The following is a 19,730-nucleotide window of genomic DNA, read 5'->3' on the forward strand; positions in this document are numbered from 1 at the left end:
CTATTATCCCTTATATTAAAATAAAACATTTTGGCAGCGACATTGGGGTAAAGGTGCAGTGCCCGACCTGATCTGGTAGGTGGCATTGTGATGAAATTACTCATCCTAGGAAAGCAATGATTGAGTGTATTTCATTTATTTATTCATTTATTTCGTGAACTGATTTACGACTTTCTGGGCAAAAATCTGAAAGAAAATCCTTTTTTTTTTAAATGGCAATGTCCCAGCTCAAATTATCCACAAATAACCCACAAAGAGGCACAACAATATGTGGTTCAGGTTGCTAGGTTACTGACGAACAATGTTTCACATGCAAACACAAATGAGGGATGTGACAATTTAGACTAGATGACGTAATTTGACAATTCTGAAAAATTCTGAATAGTCCTTTAAAAAAAAAGATTATTGTTTTTCAATAACTCCATTATATTTCTTTTGTAGACTAGTGCCGAATGAATGGAGACAGTCAATGGAGGAGGCAACATCAACAACATGGGTGCTGTGGCCCAAATCAATGCAACAAAACAGCTCAATACACAGCAGGGATTTGCTTGTCCTGTTTTAAAAGCAAAGCCTTGCCTCTCCTGTTGCGTTTTTGTGTCACCAATATGCTCAACTATGTTCAATATTAGTTGTTCAATGTTGTTCAATTATCACCTAAGGTCACCATTTGAAAGTGTTTATAGACAAATCAATAATCTGTGACAGGAGTGAGGGAAATCGCTAGAAACACGTTGTGTATCTGGATCACCGGATAACTTTATTATCATGAATGGGTTATCACTGAATTAGAAAGTCTTCGGGTCACGTGAAAAAAAAGAAAGGAAAAAAATATATATGCTACCAGAATAAAGTCATAATCTTCCAAAAATAAAGAAAAAAAGAAATATAGTAATCCTATTTGAATAAAGTTTTTATTCAAGAGGAAAACTGATGGAAAAACTATTCTTAGAAGGGAAAAAAATCATAATATTATGAGAATATTGTATTTCTTCAAGAAAATAAGTCATTTTTTTAAGGAGGCATAAAATTACAAACATTAAGTTGTATTCTTTTTTTAAGGAAGACTAACTACTACTATGAGAATAAAGTCATTATATCAAAAATTGTTGTTCTTTTAGAGGAATAAAGGCATCTCCCCCGAGTCAAGTACAGCATATATTTTTTTAAATAAAAAGTCATAATAAGTAGTTCTTTGAGGGGGAATAATATAATAAGAATAAAGTTGTATTTCTTAAATAATAAAGTTTTCTTTTTTGAGGAAGAAATACATATTATAATCAAAATAAAAACACAAATTGGGAAAAACTGGTAAAAATCTTACAAGAACACCGTTGTATTTTTTCCATCCATCCATTTTCCAATCGCAGGGCACATACAAACAAACAACCATTCTTACTCACATTCACACCTACGGGCAATATAGAATTGTCAATTAACCTACCACGCATGTTTTTGGGATATGGGAGGAAGTTGTATAATATATTAGATATTGATATATTATTGTCTAAAACAAAAAAAAATATTCTTGTAAAATTAAAGCTAAAAAAAGAAACACCTTTATTCTAGTTGTTCTAGCAGTTATTCTAGTTCTTCTCAGTGTGACCCTAACACTCCTTTGTACAGAATCAATATGATAGAAAATAAAAGTATAAGTGAAAATAAAATTATGTGGAAAAAAACCGTCACCAGTAGAGAGGTACCAACCGGTCTTTGGAACTCAGCATTCTAGCCATCTTGGATTACATAAAATTGAAACTCAACAGGCTTCCTGTTTTAATCCATAACAATAAACCCTGAGAAAAATTTGCCGGCTTGTGAAATGCACTAACTAAAACTATTTTTTTGTGAATAGAAATTATTGACAAAAGAGTAGACTCAAATTTGAGCCACTACATAACCAGCAGAGGATGTTACTTTTTTTGATGTGATATGAAACATACACATATTTCACTTAATTACATTAAGTAACAAACATTTACAGCATTATTTACTTAAACCTAGATTCAAACCCATAACCTCAGGAATGTGAGGCAGCTGTGCTAACCACCGTTCCACTTCTTCAGCAATGCCTTAAACTTATTTTTCCAGAAACTTTTTCACTTTCTGACAGTACGAGTGGAACTTCTTTGAGCACCAACACTGAGACTCTTACCGTGTGTGACATCACACGTATCAGAGAAGTTGCTCAACCTTGAAGTTGAGGCCAACTTACATGAGAGAGTTGATGCAAATGAGCCCATCGACCGGCTGCAGTGATCCTCCCACGACACCATCTTGTTGGTGTACGAGATTTTTAGTTCCCCCCCCCCGACATTTATGGAGCAGCTTTTTCAAAAATAGGATCAGCGGGCTAACAAGAATTATTGCAAGGTGTTGATAAATATGGTGGTAATCAGTCTTACTTGATATATATATTTATTTTTTATGTTTCCTCATACAGTGTAGGAACCAGGAGTGTTTATGTGCTGAAATGAAGAGAGTAGTATGCATATGTTAGAAGTAAGGCAATTATTTGAGAAGAGGCCTGCATTTTTAAGATGATATCAAATAATATTTACTGTATGATTTTGTCATGTCATGTAACTGGGGCCTATTTGAGCTGACTTGTGACTGCCTTACCTCAACTCTTGACATCTGGATTTTGGCCTGTTTTACTTCTGCTTCTCTTCCCTCCTCACCTCCGAGAAGCTGCCATGTGGCGATGAGTGAAGCGAGGCTGTTGCTGTAAGGATTCTACATTGACTGACCAGGAATGGTCCTGATGACCACTTCCCTGCGGTACTTCATTTCATGAAATGGACTCACGCTATTTAGATTAACATTGTACAACATCATATCATGTGATAAATGTTGCCGACTTGGCATCGTTTGCCGCCTGGTCATCCTGGAAAGGGGATCCCTCCATCTGTAATCCCTTTTCAAGCCACGCCCCTCACCCACACCCAGCACCCCCAAATGAGTTTTTCCTAATCCGGATGGGAGGTCTAAACCAGGGGATGTTGTTGTTGTTGTTTTTTTTTTTTTTTTTTTGTGAACTGTGGGTTTGTGAAGCCATTTGAGACTCTTTTGTGATAAGGACTATATAAATAAACTTAAATTGACTTAACTTTGGATGAGAGGTGGAGTACTCCCAGAACTGGTCACAGGGGCATATAGACAAGCAACCATTCACACTTACTTTTGCACATTGGACAATTAGGAGTCTTTAATGAACCTTTCCATGTTTTGGGGTTGTGGGAGGAAAACTGCAGTACACAGAAAAAAAAACATGCAAACACTGGGAAAACATGCAAACTCCAAGCAGGAAGGCCGGAGCCCAGATTCAAACCCCCAACAACAACATACAAACAAACACACGCCTGAGGTGAGATTTGAATCCAGGAACTTTTGACCGTGAGGCAGATGTGCTCATCACTAGGCCACTGTGCTGCCTATACATACAACTGCAATACAAAGATGAAACAAAGAACGTATTATAAAAGTGGAGTGTTAGCTATTGGTACATACTGTACATTGTTCATAAATTGTTTAAAATGCATACTGTAGTAAATCCAGATGCAATTCCGAATGACCGGCTGGGAGCTCTCCCGTAAAAGTATCGTATCCGAGAGGTCTTAACAGCGCGCCACAGTTGTCAGACTGGCATTTCGGGTAATAAATGGCATTTGCGTCTCAGCATCTCTACATCTCGGTGTGATGTTGTTTTCCAGAGGCTCCAAAAGGCTCGTTAGCATATTTGTATCCCAACTTTTAATTAGGAGGCTGTTGCCGTTTGACCTTCATTTTACATATCTGGGATGAAACGACACAGCGAGTGATGCTCTGATGGCGAATTGGGAGCTCGCTGTCAAATGTCACATCAAGTCATCATCGACAGCCAGGCTAACAATGGAGTCATTATGCATGATTTCCCCTTGTCCTTTAGCTACCGTCAGGAATCCCTCAGGAAGTGAGACATCTGCCATACAGTAAATGCACTGTAAATCGTGTTGTAGTAAGTCAAATTGCTTGACAGCTTCCTCCTAGACACCTTTCAATGAATATTTCACACTTTTTGAGGTCAACCTGCTCACCTCACATTTGGAAGGAGAGCCGTCTCGGAGGGAATAAGCGCGCAGGATGCAGTGCAAGATGCGGTGCGGGAAAAAAAACCGCCTCGCACACACAGTCCATGATAACGCCGCACTGAACGGAGCTCGATTATGAAGCGCAAATAATCACCCAACTCATATATTTGATCGTATTTGGTGTTTGAGATGTGGAAGAAGAGGCAATGTTTAAAGCTTTTTCCGACTTTTCTTGAGCCAATGCACATACGTGAGGAAAATCTCGTGGTATACCACCAAACAAAAATGTCAAAGAATGTATATTGAAATAATGACGATCTTGTCTCATTTTACTCACAAATGTACTTACTCAAAATGACATCTGGGCCTATTTACTGTAGATGATCACAAAGTCAGTATTCTGGTGTCTTTTCGGGGATATGCAGGTTAATTGCACCGTCTTCCATTTAGGGAAATTTTATTTTTCTGTCAGTCACGATACGTCACCTACATAGACAGATGAACAACGATACATTATTTGCAGTAAATAAATAATACAATAACATTTTCCAGACCAATTAAGGGAACATGGATAATTTCCCATGGCACACCTGATGAAAAAGTGCAGCACAGTGGTTGGGAATTTCTGATCCAAGTAACCTTGTTTGGTTCCTCGGAGTAGGTGTTTAAAATTGATGCTGCTTCTGTTAAATGGGACTGTGCAAAAAAAATACTCGGAACAGCCAAGTTTGACGAGCAAAACGTGTGCAGCGTCCTGCACACATATATACCTCTTTTTGATTTTTAAGAAACCACTGCACCTGAGGAAAGCCGTCGGCTTGTTTACAGTGCATGTCTCGTGCACATCGGAGAGGGACGTGGCTTTGGCTCGAGACTCAAGAGGGAAGGGATTTAGTGAAGTGAGGCCACCCAGAGTGCTTAGCTTAACATTGAGCTGGAGAGGTGTGATACTTGCTTTAATGTTAATAAGTAAAACCTGAGTTTACAACGAACACTGACCTCAAACTGGAAAAACGAAAACTTTAAACATAATAACATACTTATACGGAGTGTTATGATGTTTTGGGAGAAGAATTTGTTTTCATGTCTTAGTGTTAGAAACCCAAACAAGAAAGTGCACGTGTGCTTGAATTGGGGGTTTCATTTAAAAGCACTGCTTTCATTTCTAGCTCTTGCAGTTGTTGCAGAGCCCTTTGGAACCTTCTTCTAGGACATAATAAAGCACTTACGTAATGTTTTTTTTTTTAATGGCTTGACAAGTCCAGGCATGAGACTGTGACTTCTCGCTTTGTGCGGAGACATCTTGGTTATTCCTGTTTTTCACTTAATTGCAGGCCTATTCTATGACCTCCATGTTCATATCACCTGGTGACACTTGCTGCTGCCTCCACCTACGTGTTCTGGCAACGCTCTCAAGTTAAATGTGGAAACACGCATTTGCTCCGTCTAAATTCTACTTCTGCCAAGGAGGTTATGTTTTTCCCGCTCCACTGTTTTGTCAGGCCGTTGATTCATCTGTTTGTCTTTTTGATAGGGTTACAAAAAAAAAAAAAAATGTTTGCCACTTTGTGCACGTGGTTAAAACATTTCACCCCCTCTTACAATTAGGCGGAGGTGCCGAAGTGGGAGCCATGAAAAAAGCAATTACATTTATATATATATCCATCCATCCATCCATCCATCCATTTTCTGAGCCGCTTTTCCTCACCAGGGTCGCGGGCGTGCTGGAGCCTATCCCAGCTATCATCGGGCAGGAGGCGGAGTACTCCCTGAACTGGTTGCCAGCCAATCGCAGGGCACATACAAACAAAGAACCATTTGCACTCACATACACACCTACGGGCAATTTAGAGTCGTCAGTTAACCTAACATGCATGTTTTTGGGATGTGGAACGAAACCGGAGTGCCTGGAGAAAACCCACGCAGGCACGGGGAGAACATACAAACTCCACACAGGCGGGGCCGGGGATTGAACCCCCGGTCCTCAGAACTGTGAGGCAGATGCTCTAACCAGTCGTCCACCGTGCCGATATATATATATATTTTTTTTTTTTTTGGGGGGGGAAATTATAATTTTTTGAGACTCCTGCACTCACAATTGTGAGAGCACACGTGTTTATGTTGACACCGCTGGTTCGGGCGGAGAAAGGGAAGGTGGAGATCTGCTCTAGTGACGTAGAGAAGCGCGAGAAATTCGAATGACCTTATTTCAGGCCTCTCGGCAGAAAAAGGTCTGGAAATCAGGAATGTATGGACGGTTTTATTCATATTTCACATGAGGCACCATCGAGACAATATTGCATCCCAAATACTAGAAAAAGTTGGTTTGGCAAAATACTGTATGTTCCCTTTAAATGAACCAGCAACTGATTAGTTTTTTTCCTACATAATCAAAATCTGCAGCGACAACACATAGCAATTTTTTTCTTCTAAAGTCCCAACACATTGATTATGTTTATCTCCTACTTTGTGCTCTAGCTCTCTTGTAAGCCCCCTCAACACTGATTACCACCATCAAACGACACTTTTTTCTGTTCACACAAGGTTCACGAATGCACAATTCCAATCATAATCTGGTATTCCCACAAAGTGTCTTTATAAATCACTAATAATACAAGTTATAATGATTTGATATGTTTTACTTTTCAAAGTGCTACGGTTCACTGTTTCCTAGGACCATGGTCATTGCATTTTTATTTTTTTTGTCTCCCAAATGTATGGCAAAAGTCAAAAGGCTATTCGTATGTCAATAAGATACCGAAATAAAAGAAACAACAGACTTTGACATCTGCAAAACTTGTTACAGTACATCAAGTGGAGGCACTCTCCAGATGTATAGCAGCGTGGTTGTGTGCTTAAGCTACCAGTCAGGTCCTATCTGGTCTGAGCCAATGGGAGCCAAGCTGTCTGGCTAGCTGGGTGTGCTGTGTTGGAATTTCAACTTTGGACCCAACAAGAGCAGCTGAGTGATTCAATAGAAAGTCTTCGGCGACAAAGCTTCTCAAAAAACGGGATATTTTGATTGGGATTTTTCGTGTTGGGGGACCTCCTTGGTTTGCCACCCAAGCAGGGAAAATATGGAGCACTACCCGGATCAGGTAAATAGGTCAATAAATAGTTAATATAATATTAGTTTTTGGTTCTGTTCAACGATTAAGCTTGGTAAGCAAGAGCAAAGTCTACAGTTTAAATATCTTAACTATAGGGATGAGATTATATGAAATACTGGTTTCATGATGTAATGTATTGTGTTCTCTACAAGTATACCATAAAATATAGATACACAGGAGTAAAAAATGTATTATGATTTTGATCTTCGATTTAGAAAGAGAATTAAAGCAGAAACGACCCATGTTTATGACACATTTATTACAATGTACATACCAGACATTTGGTAACATCGAATTACATTTTTGATACTAATTCCAATTAATTACTAAAAACCCTATTATTAATTCATACTATTGATAATGTTTATAGAGACTGAATTTCTTATATAGCTTTTTTTAATGATGATCTCACTTTGTGATACCATTGGTCTCAAAATATTGCAGTAATAATGCTAACGCAAGCCAAATATTGTGCGTAGTGTTCAATGAATACCTCTGACTGTGGAGATGACTGAACATTATTATTTGAATTTATATAATACAGCTTTTGAATAACTACCTCTCTGATAATAGGTCAATGTGAAATTTTAGTACAGCTCTTATATTGGATCTTTTGATAGTGTAATATTAATGGTACCGTTGGCAAAATATAACCGATCATGATTTTCTCTGTGAGTCTAACAGCAACCACAATAAACATTTTGTTCAAAGAACACCTCTTTTGACAGCATCAATCAAAATTTAGCATCATTATTTGATTTTTTAGTACAGTAGGCTATTTGTATTGGTTCTCATAATGCAATTGCTGAAGCAGCTCAAAATGTTGTGATGCAATTGGTATGCAAAATCGCGATATAATATTACTGTGCGAATACAACTACATGACTATAACTGAAATAAACATTGTTTACTACGTATCTTTATGTGATTGTCATTCAAAACTGTGTCTTATTATCTCTGTAAAGAATCTCAGGTACAGCTCTTTTATTGGATCATGTGATATTGTGATACTACTGCTATCACAAAATATCATAATAACGTAACACGGGTTACTCTGCAGTTCCATCTAGAGAAAGAAAAATATTGTTGCTTAACTGAATGCCCCTTTTATAGTTTCAATCAGAAAAGGACTGTCAGAATTAGAATTTTTGATATAACTCCTGTATTGGATCTTCTGATATCATGGTACGATTGGGATCGTTGGCAAATGATCACAACATTATCATGAATTACCCTGCAATTCCAGTCTCTAGTCACCATAATAAACATTGTCTTCAGTGATTGTCTGCCTGGCTGTATCAGTCACACTGTGTTCAGGGAGGCTCACGATGAGTTGTAAAGGTGACCTAATGTAGTGTCTTTGTGTGGCTGTAATAAGCACGAAGGAGACAAATTGTGAGTAAATGTCACGATGACAGCAGGCATACGATGGCATGGAGCTGCTCGATTGGCTGTTTGATCAAAACGATGGAATCCTCCGGCACGAGGAAGAGGGACAATGTGACAACCAGCAGCAACACTGGCCCGTGCAGGAACCAAATGTGTGTAAGCCTGTCAATCATCTGCAAAGAGCACTTATTCTTCTAGATGCGCCATCATATCAGCATGTTGTCGAGTGTAAAACAACAACTTTCACCCCTGCAGATGCTCCAGCTGGCTGAGGAGGCCGACGCCGACTTCATCAACGCTCTCCTGAGTGGAGGCGAATCAGCGTCGGGCTCGCCTCTCTGGTCCCCCTCGCCGAGCGACAGCGGGATCAGTGAGGAACCACCCTCGGACCAGATGGATAGCCCTCAGCGACCCGAGAGCCCCCCCGGCGATTTTCATTGTCTGGGTCTGAGGTCGCAGGCCAAGGCAGCCTTGGAGGCCCAAGTGCCCATTAAACCCAGTAAGTCACTCATCAATTCACTGATTATTTTGTTTTATAATGGCAATGGAACAGTTTCTTTAACCAAATCAGATTTCAAAGTCGCACCACAGCTACAATAATGTCATCATTTTACCGTCCTCTGATTGGTTGGTCAGAGAAAAACTTGTTCCAGGCGGATTTGACAAGCAAAACGCGTCTGTAGCCGAGTACACATTAATACATTTGATAATCAGCATTTCTATTGAGTATGATGTATTTTAGAGATTTTTTTTAAAAATGTTTTTGGCATGTTCTTCTGAACTGCTCCATATGATGTATGTGCCAAAGTTACATGCTGTTGTAGCACATTTTTATATAATTTTTATGGTTTTCATAATTGTGACATAACAGTGTCTGTATTAGAAGGTGGAGGAAGCCGAGTAAGTCCCTACTGAAGGCCCAGGTAATAGATGTACGTCCCACCACTGACTGAACCGTATGGCCAATGTTGAACATTGTCATTGTTAAGGTTTTAAAGTCCTATTTTCTTCGGGAATACACCTGTGAGGTTATAAGTAAAATGGCATTCTGGTCCAGAGTAATTTCATAATGATATGGGAACAGTCATAACCTTAGGAGAAAAAAGTTGTGATATGACAAGAAAAAATAATGCTGAGACAAAAAGTTGTAATATTAAAAATAAGTCAAAATGCTATGACAAAAAGTGTCATGAAGTGAAGTTTAATGCCTTCTCTGCTGGCCTAACACTATCACAAGCAATAGCCTCTTTACAACCTAAATTCAAATATTGGTTCCATAAAATGTTTTCTTTATTCCCAGCAGTCTATTCTCTTTATCTTTACATTTCACTTGGATTAGTGGTTTTGACTGGATTCAAGTAAAGTATTGGTGGTGGTATTAAGTGGGTACCAGGTACCAAATGCAAGGCCTGTCACTGCTTGCAAATATTCTACAGTTGGAAAATATAAGCAAATTATGATTTTTTTTAATTACCACATTAGCCTACTATAAAGTCAAATCAAAATCTGCGACCCACCTTCCCCAAAATGAGGCAAGGTATTTTTTTTTTCTTTTTTTACCCTGAAATCCCAACGCATTGATTATGTTGATCCACCACACTGTCCGAATAAAGACACAGTTGTTTGCATTTTCACTACTGTGTCTATAGATGCATCAGTATCTATTATTTTCTCTCCTGTGTGTGCGTGTGTGTGTGTGTGTGTGTGTGTGTGTGTGTGTGTGTGTGTTTGTAAAGACGTCTGGGAGGTCGAGCGCCCCGCCGACAGGATAAGATATCCACAATATTCCTCGAACGTAAACAGAGCGCCACTGTGTTCTGGCTCCACTCTGACTGTGAAGGATCTGCTGCTGAGCGGCACGGCCGAACCCGTAAGTCAGACAAAATTGGGTGGACGATAGAAGCATCATGGGGCGATAATGTGCTGTTCTGACTCATACCCCGTTGACATTTGAGCATGTGTATGAGCAAGGCAAGCACACAGGGGTCCTCGATGGGTTCCGGCACTCCAGTGCAAATGGAATTCTACTTTGAAGCTCTTGTTTACAGGACGTGTAAACTCAGCACTCCACTTTCTTTGTGCGTAAGCAAGGAGAGACATTGCAGCAAATGATCATTGAGATGCTTCTTTGTCATTGATCATGCCATTGGCCAGTTTACATGTTAATAATATAATGTCATACAATTTCTTAGAGTAAGTCTACATTTTGAAATGTACCAAAAAATATCTAGATAGGGTTTTAAAACCATCTGACTTTAGATGATGTCATTGGTTGTCTTTTTAGTTGTCGCAGCCATTGGCTAGATTACATGGTAATCCTTAATATCGTGACTTTAATTAGAGCATGTCGACTTTTTTAGGCCAACAAAAAAATCCAGATGGGATTTTAAAACCATGTGAGTGTGGAGATTATCACTGAGCAGCTGCTTAGTCACTGTTTATGCAATAATTGGCTGTGTCACATTTTAAAGCAAGTTTATATGCAGTAGATGTGCTACATAACAACACTTGGATGATCATAAAACAGAAATCAGCTAAAATTAAAGAATGATTGGCACTCTAGCTTTGAATGTTTTAGGCACGGCTTAACAAGAACAACCATGTTTTGTTATCGCAATAAGTATTCAATATCGTCAGATTGAGTGAGGCAAAAGCTGGAACTGAGTCTTGTTTTTGCCTCTGACACCCACCCCTAAGTCGGTTTGTAAAACTTTTGTATATTCTTTTTATCTACCCTTAATTTCTTTTTAAATCCCCCAGTTTTACGAAATAGCTGTTTTGCATTATTCTTTCATGTCGGATCAACGGTGTAATTTACAGCTTGCGCCACTACATCGACTCAGACTCCAGCAAGACGTTTCTTCAAGTACACATGATGCAGCGCCAACTATATTTTCAACCTCCGTTCATAAACTTTGGTTAAAAGTGAAATGTCGCTCGTTCTCATCATTCCCATGCTGTTTTCCCCGAGTAAGATTAAGTCACAGACAAACAAGAGTACTACTATCAGTAGATACTGCCTAGCGTTCTTGCTTAATATTAGAAGTCTTTAAGTCATATTTATCTTAATTTTTCAGACACAAGAACAGTCGGAAAAGTATTGATCCAAGCTTTGCAGCGCAATTGATTAAGTGGAGTGGCAGAATGCAGCCTGGCTTGTCACACTCAATTTTTAACAGGGTTAGCGGTGGAATGAGGACAATGGCAGCAATTGGCCTGCTAATTTAACTACTCCTTGCGAGAGTCTACTCCTTTGGAGACTGGGGGAAGGTGTAGGAGGGCGACGGCAGAAAAGAAATGTAATCAAACGGCGGTGCTGCAGATTCCCACATTTGCATTCCCCTCTCACCGCCAGCCTCCGCAGCCATTTCAACAGTCCGTTCAAGAATTGATTCTCAATGAAGATGAGAAGAAGCTACTTGCCAAGGAGGGTGTGAGTCTGCCTAGCCAATTGCCACTCACCAAGGTTAGTTATTACAAATCAAAACACTGGCAAGGCCCCCTCTCTCATTCGTCCTTTTTCTAATCAGTATGAAGAAAGGATCCTAAAGAAAATACGGCGAAAGATTCGCAATAAGCAGTCGGCCCAGGAGAGCCGTAAAAAGAAGAAAGAGTACATTGATGGACTGGAGAGCAGGTAACATTCCCAAACACGTCACATTTACAGTACATGCCTGTGAGCATCTAAGCAGCAATGTGCTTTTTTTATTGTTTCTCACTATTTGCCAACGTCTTGTAGTTTCTTTAGGTCAGCTTGGGTAGAGTGAATGGCCGTTATTTACAAGGAGTAGGGACTGAGCTTTATAGTAATTCATGCCCCCTACTATTGTTTTTATATTTCAGTCCTTCTCAGTTTAGTAGCAAGATGGTTGCCGATGGTGTTACGAGAAAGACTGAAATAATAGATCGAAAATGGAATAAAATAGAAGTAGTCTTTATTTGCCATTGTAGTACACAAGCGGCACGGTGAACGACTGGTTAGAGTGGCTGCCTCACAGTTCTGAGGACTGGGGTTCAATCCCCGGCCTCGCCTGTGTGGAGTTTGCATGTTCTCCCTGTACCTGCGTGGGTTTTCTCCGGGCACTCCAGTTTCCTCCCACATCCCAAAAACATGCATGCTAGGTTAATTGACAACTCTTAATTGCCCGTAGGTGTGAATGTGAGTGCGAATGATTATTTGTTTGTATGTGCCCTGTGATTGGCTGACAACCAGTTCAGGGTGTACCCCGCCTCCTGCCCGATGATCGCTGGGATAGGCTCCAACACGCCAACAGGCTCTAACCCTAACCCTAAAGTCAAAAATGAACTCTTGTTTTTGTGGTGTTCAGTCTAAGGTTGTTTATTTTAGAGCCTCCTTATCTGATCTCTGGATGCTGATTCATCTCCATTCGAGTTGAGTCCGACCACTGTGGTGTCATCAGCATGTTTGATATAGGGTTTGGAGAGATAGATAGGGGAGCAGTTGTGTGTATAGGAGGGGGCCTAGTACACAACGTTGGGGGAAGCCAGTGTGAAGTGTAACAGCTGGGAAGAAATGGGGGGGCCAAGTCTGAGCAATTGTGAGTGGATTGTTAAAAAGTCCTTAATCTAGTGGCAGTTGGAGATCGAGATGGCCAGGTGAGACAGTTTTTCCACAGTTTGTTTGAGAGACTTGTCTCTTAAAGTACTTCATGACCACTGACGTTAGCGCAACTGGTCTTCAGTCATTGAGGCGGACCACTGCTTGCTTTTTGGTGACGGGGATGTACGATGGACGACTTCAGGCATGGAAGGGAAGATGGCATGGGACAGGGACAGGTTGACGATTCTCGTGAAGACACCAGCGAGTTGGTCGGCACATGCTCGGCGTACCCTCCCAGATACTCCATCGGGGCCAGTCGCTTTCCTGAGGTTAATTGTCCTCAGCAGTCGACAATTGAGTTTGGCCACCGTACAAAACATTTCTGGCTACGCCCCTTTGTTTAAGAGGTATGGATTGCTTGGTAATGATTCTGTTGTGGGCCTGTGAGGCTCAACACGATCAAAGAAACAAGTGAGTTCCTCAAACAGTTAATGTTCACAGATGCTTCGTGATTGCCTCTGTAATTGGTGATGTTGTTGATACCCTGCCATACAGTGGGTACGGAAAGTTTTAATTTTTTCACTCTTTATATTGTAGCCATTTGTTAAAATCATTTAAGTAAATTTTTTTCCTAATTAATGTACACACAGCACCCCATATTGACAGAAAAAAAAAACGGAATTGTTGAAATATGGAGTGCTGTGTGTACATTAATGTGGAAGAAAATGAACTTAAAGTTTTTTAGCAAATGACTGCAATATAAAAAAAACAGTGAAAAATTTAAGGGGGTCTGAATACTTTCCCAAACCACTGAATCTGTCTCGCAATGAGGTACTGTTCATCAATTGTTAGGTGTCATCTAGGTCTCATAATGTCAAAATGTGACCAACAAAAGCAAGTGGACCATTTAAACGCCAATCCTAATTGAACTGCGACATGTATTGGTAGTGTACTTAATGTATACTTGGATGGCGCACCTTCCAATTTTTATGTGCACCCCAACTAGCGTGGGAGTGCTCCAAGCTTAGACTTCCACCATTTCTGTGTGTTTTCAGGATGGCTGCATGCAGCGCACATAACCTGGAGCTGCAGCGGAAAGTATCTCAGCTGGAGAAATGTAACATGTAAGATATTTTAAAATATGACTCCTCTTTTGCCATCACTGTATGAGCACTGGTGGCATAATCCCAGAGGAGCTTCTTTTTCTTTTACATTTTCTGATGCCTTCCAACCCTCATACAACCTTTTTTTTTTTTAACAAAGCCTTGTCTTCTTTATGATTATTTTTTTTCATGAATTTGTCTCCACAGTTCACTGATAGAACAGTTGCGCCGGCTCCAAGCTCTGGTCATGAATACATCCAACAAGCCGGCCCAGACTGGGACATGTGTGCTGGTATGAACTTATGTGCCAAGATGCTGAGTTAAAAAAAACAAAAAACAAAACAAAATAAAAACTCATCCTGACAACAAGCTAAAATATGAATGAGCCTCATAAAGGTCAATCATCACAAGACATCTCAAAAAAAAAAAAAAAAACACACACAATCAAGTATAAAAGCTCCTTTTTTTAATGGAAGCCATGTTCGGCCTTTGATCAGTGCCATAGCACAGCGCGCGCTACCCGAGGCTATGTGGAGTGTGGAATATTTGATATTTGAGCTTTAATGAATATGAATGTGTTAGAACCCAGTCACTGAATTCATGATCATGTCAAACTGGGGAACCTTTGAAAGAGTACACAAAATAGCAGGGTGGTTGCTGTTGATTATTCGGGTAAGTCATTATTCTGTCAATTAAAAATAAATTAATGACTCAATTGAAGCCATATTAATATAAAATTAATGGAAAATCTCATAAAATGTATTCAAGAGCTAAACTCACATTGTGAAGTTTTTCTGTGCTGTGCGCTGATCGGCAGTTTTCATCCGTGAAAAACTACATTGTGTGGCCGGCAAACTTCGTATTATAGTGTGTGGCCTGTACATTTTGTTGGCCTGGACATTTTTGGGGAACTATAATATCGTTGATGGGGGCTTAACATTGGTTTTAGGGGGGCTAAGACTAAAGATTGGGCCTAACCACATCCAACCAAATCATATTGGGGGGCTGGGGGCTAAACAACATTTTAGGGGGACTTCAGCCTCCCTAAAATAGGCCTAGTGACACCGTTGTCTTGAACAAAAGCAATCGATGAATTAGTATTACCAGTTAACATTAATATCAATTGCCATCATAGTAATCAATTGCCAATTTGCCATCATTGATAAGAATCAATTGAACGAAACAGAGAGTGGTTAACAATAGACACCAAGAACACATTCTTTAAAATATAATATACTTAAGGAGGTAGAACGATACATGTTGAGTAAATTTACTTATTTGCTTTCCACAAAGGTTATTTGATAGACTTCTAAAGTCATGATTAACGCTAATATTGTATAAAGCAAAAAGTGTCTGTGTGTGTTTTTAAATAGGATGCTGCTATTATTTATTTGGTTATAAGCATGCCAGAAGCCAACTCCAGCCCTTTTTTGTTTCTTTGTTGGTGTCATGCATGAAAATGAGCCATAAATTAAAATGTAACTTTAAAGACACTAAATAGAGCTAAATAGATAGAACCCAATGAAATAATATGGCACAGCAAGTGTTAGTTGGATACTCCGTTATCACAGGGTTTCAATGGTTTTAAAAGTGGCAAAGTCTTTCCCGTAAATTCAAATATTTTTATTTTTAATGTAGATTGTTAAATTCTTTTTAATTTACCACTTTCTACATTTGAATAACCTCTCCCTCTCTGTATCTAATCAGGCCAGCCTGTTTGAGGAGAGAGAAGTGAGACTACATATACTGTACATACTGCATAATATATACTGTACTGTGTACACCTCATCAAAATAATTAGTTGTTTGGAATAATTTTAAATACATGCCTTAGCGGAATACATACAGAAATTACTAGTCGTTTGTGCTCCGCTAATTATGTAGGGCCAGTCTAAGCCAAAAATGTCAGGGCCGATATTTTTTTTTGTTTGTTTTTTTTGTCCTAGTCCACCCCTGCCCAGAACAGTCAGGCAGACGTGCTAACAGTCGGCCACCGTGCACACCTCAATAGAATAACTGATTACCAAAATAGTCAAATACCAACTTACCAGCTTTAGTATCTGATTCATATCAAATATTCATCCTGTCACCATTAGCATAGCATTTTCACACAATTGTGTTTTTCCATGCAAGGGTGACATGTCCACAGACCAGTTGCTACTTCAAGAAGTCTCCCAGGTGCTAAAAATAACCTTAGGTCTGACATTACAAGTATATGACCAGATCATTTTTTATTTTTTTACACCATATTGTCATCTGTGAAAAAAATATTTTTTTAAAAAAGTAAGTAGTACAAAGATGACAACTGTTTTCAAATGTATGGAGAAGTAAAACGTGGTCTGGAAAATAAATACACAAGTAAAGCACAGATACCTTAAACATCAAATTAAGTACATGTATAATTGTTACCTCCCACGACTGGAAAAGAGGCTTGTATTTAACGGAGGCATTTATTTGGCCCAAGAGGATGACTCTGGGTGACTAATTGGGGCGTCCTTCCAGTCATTAACTCAGAATGAATTCTGTGTAAAATATGCAAGCAGTATACTTTAACTCTCTGTCCCCCTTGCCCTCTGCTTTTGATTTATTTATCCCCCGCCTTAGGTGCTCTTGCTGTCCTTCTCCCTAATCCTCTTCCCAAGCCTCAAGCCCTACGCTGAAACCAAAGTCAGCCAAGGAGACTTCAGCCCAGTCAGAAGTGAGTAACCTCAAGCGGTAAATCGCTCCCTCTAAGCGCCCACCTGACAACCAAGTCCCCTGTGAGTGACTGACGGCCACAAACCCAACACCAACACCTCCCCGACTTGACCGTTAAAGGTGATGTGTGGTCTGTTGGGGCGAGATTCTCAGCTGTCAATTTCAATTGCACCAAGTTTCATTGCTTTGAATTTAAATGTACTGCTTTTTGGTCAAAGCTATTAAAAGGGCAAAAATTCCCTGACAGATCTGAACTATATTTATTCGACAATGACCAATATTAATAACAAATCATGTGTTTTCATGTAATATGAACCAAAAATGCTGCAAATTTAAAGAAAACCTGTAATTTTATAACAGAATTGTTGTGTGGTGGTCTGCTACAATATATAATGAGTAACACACTACATTGAAAAGAACATTGCAACAAAATGCAGTCGTGTTTTAAGAAAAAATTGCAGTTTCCTAAAATTGTGACATTCATAATACATTAGAATATTTTTTGTGGGGGAAAAAAAATAAAAACTTGTTAGATTACCACTTTTTCTCTCTCTCAAAAAATAAAGGTTTAGTATAACTAAGACTTGTAAGATGATTACTTCTTACTGAAAATGCAACTTTATTCTCGGAATATTACGACTTTATTGTTATAAAATTTGGACTTTTCTTTTCCAATCCTTTCAAAAGGGCAAGGATGTACTTCACTAGACTACCCAACAGATTGAAGCAATACAATACAGAGTGTCCCAAAAGTTACTATACACTTTTTTTCTTTTTCATTTTTTCATTTGCATAGACATGAGGCCATAAGCATTTGACAGTTCAGGCTTTCCAGTTTTGGGATGCACATTATTCCCTTGTCCATGGTTCACCAATTAACATTGGCGTAGCGTTCCAAAATTGACGCATGGGATGAAGTTTTTCTGTTCTCAACGGCAGTTCAGCGGCAATACGAAAAGCCTTATAGCTATCACACTCGTAGTACAATTTCCATGGTGTCTGAAAACAGATCAAAGTCAAAATGTGACGAGAATTAAAAACTTGAAATATTCTTGTGAAATAACAATTTTACATCTCCTAAAATTATGACTTTTCTCTGAAATTTCAACTTTTTTTCATGCTGCATTCCTATTTTTCTCAAAAGATTTTTCTGGTAATGTTACAACTTGTTCCTCACAAGATCAATAATTTTCTTAAAAAAACACAAAAATTAAAAATAGGATGAGATTCTTTTCATGTCCAATTTTCTAGAAAACAAGATTATACTTGTGACATAACGAATCTCCCTTCCTACCTTCTTGAAAAAAAAATGTCCGTGTCATATGACGACTTCAGCAGCACTGTGTTCTAGTGGTGAGCACGTCTCCCCCACAGTGGACAGGTTCTGTGCGCGGATGTCACGCAAGCATTCTCACCGCTCTTGCGATGGTTTTCTCTAGGTACTCCGGCTTCCTCTGACATTCCAAAAGCATGCGCATTAGGTTAATTGAAGATTCAAAATTGTCAATAGGTGTGAATGTGGAGGAAATGGCTTTCTTTATACAATATGGTGTGATTGGCTGGCAACCAGACCAGGTTGTACCCCACTTCTCACCCAATATCACCCGTGATAGGCTCAGCTCATCCTTGATCATCCGTGTCTTTACTAATGTCATGTATTTAGTATGCAAGGATGCTTAAGATGAAGTCAGCCCATATACCGTAAATAAACCGTTTCTTGCTGGCTCATTTACTTTCTTACAGTCCAGTCAAGGTCCCTGCAGAACATGGAGGCCTCTCGCATCCTTCACATCATCGATCGCCCCGTTGCACGCCCAAGACGAATCGAAGCCCGTGCACCGGCCTTTCCTGGGAGATTCGGGACTGGAAATCACCACCCTGATGGGGAACATGAAACTGAATCAAGAACTGGACGCAATGTCTCCGAACAGCAGCCGGGAGGAAAGCCTGAGCCATTTTCACGTGGACCCGGTCACCGGCCACATAGCCACGGTGACATTGGATCCGAAACACTCCGCCAGGCTGCCGCCAAATGCTGATGGCATGTAAAAGCTGTGATTCCTTTGAATTGTCGTCATCCTTTTCTTAGAGCTGTTTTTTTCATTTTTTTTTTTCAATCATGTCATGAATATTCTGTATCCCTAGTCTTGACCTTTCTTCATTTTTCCACGTTCTTTTGTATCCGTGTGTGCATTACTGAACTGTTGTTAAACTGAAATTACTTGTCAACTTGCGTCAAATCATAAGCGATACCAGCAGTCTGATCTCACTGGGTAATTTAACTACAGTGAACCCCCGTTTATTGTCGGGGATACGTTCTAGACTCACAGGGGAAAATTTGCGCTAGAGACCATAACAAATATTTTTGTATACCCACACACTTTAAACCAATTAAAACAAATATTTCTTACCACCTGTTCTCATACCGGCTAACGCAGTTCTCCAAATAAGGGGTAAAGTGTGCTCGCTTCAAGCTGTTTATTTGTCCCTCCCAGTTCGAATTTACTGAAGACTGACATAAAACAAGAGAATAAAACATTGTACAGTGGTGCCTTGAGATATGTTTAATTTTTTCTGTGACCATGCTTGTAAATCAAAACACTCGTATCTCAAATCATCTTTTCCCACTGAAATGAATGGAACTGCCATTAATCCATTCCAGACACCCTCCCCCAAAGAAAATCCCATGTGTTTTTTATGAGACAATTGGTGCTCTGTATTGTACTTTATGAAAACATACACAAATTACATAATTAAATACAATGTATGGAAATAGGTTTTCCCACATTTGTTGCTTCCAT

General features: G+C 39.4%; 1 protein-coding gene across 1 annotated transcript; it reads left to right on the plus strand.

The window, feature by feature from the left end:
* The first annotated feature begins 7,147 nt into the window (after nucleotides 1-7,147).
* creb3l3a (cAMP responsive element binding protein 3-like 3a) lies at nucleotides 7,148-18,978 on the plus strand. Its single transcript, XM_061684397.1, is given in 11 exon segments — nucleotides 7,148-7,168; nucleotides 8,602-8,721; nucleotides 8,825-9,068; nucleotides 10,306-10,439; nucleotides 11,925-12,035; nucleotides 12,100-12,206; nucleotides 14,186-14,254; nucleotides 14,441-14,525; nucleotides 16,837-16,930; nucleotides 18,673-18,734; nucleotides 18,736-18,978. Coding segments are annotated over 11 exon segments (1,290 nt in total).
* The last annotated feature ends 752 nt before the right edge of the window (nucleotides 18,979-19,730 follow it).

Source organism: Phycodurus eques, chromosome 8, assembly GCF_024500275.1.
Source record: "Phycodurus eques isolate BA_2022a chromosome 8, UOR_Pequ_1.1, whole genome shotgun sequence".
Classification (NCBI taxonomy): Eukaryota; Metazoa; Chordata; class Actinopteri; order Syngnathiformes; family Syngnathidae; genus Phycodurus; species Phycodurus eques.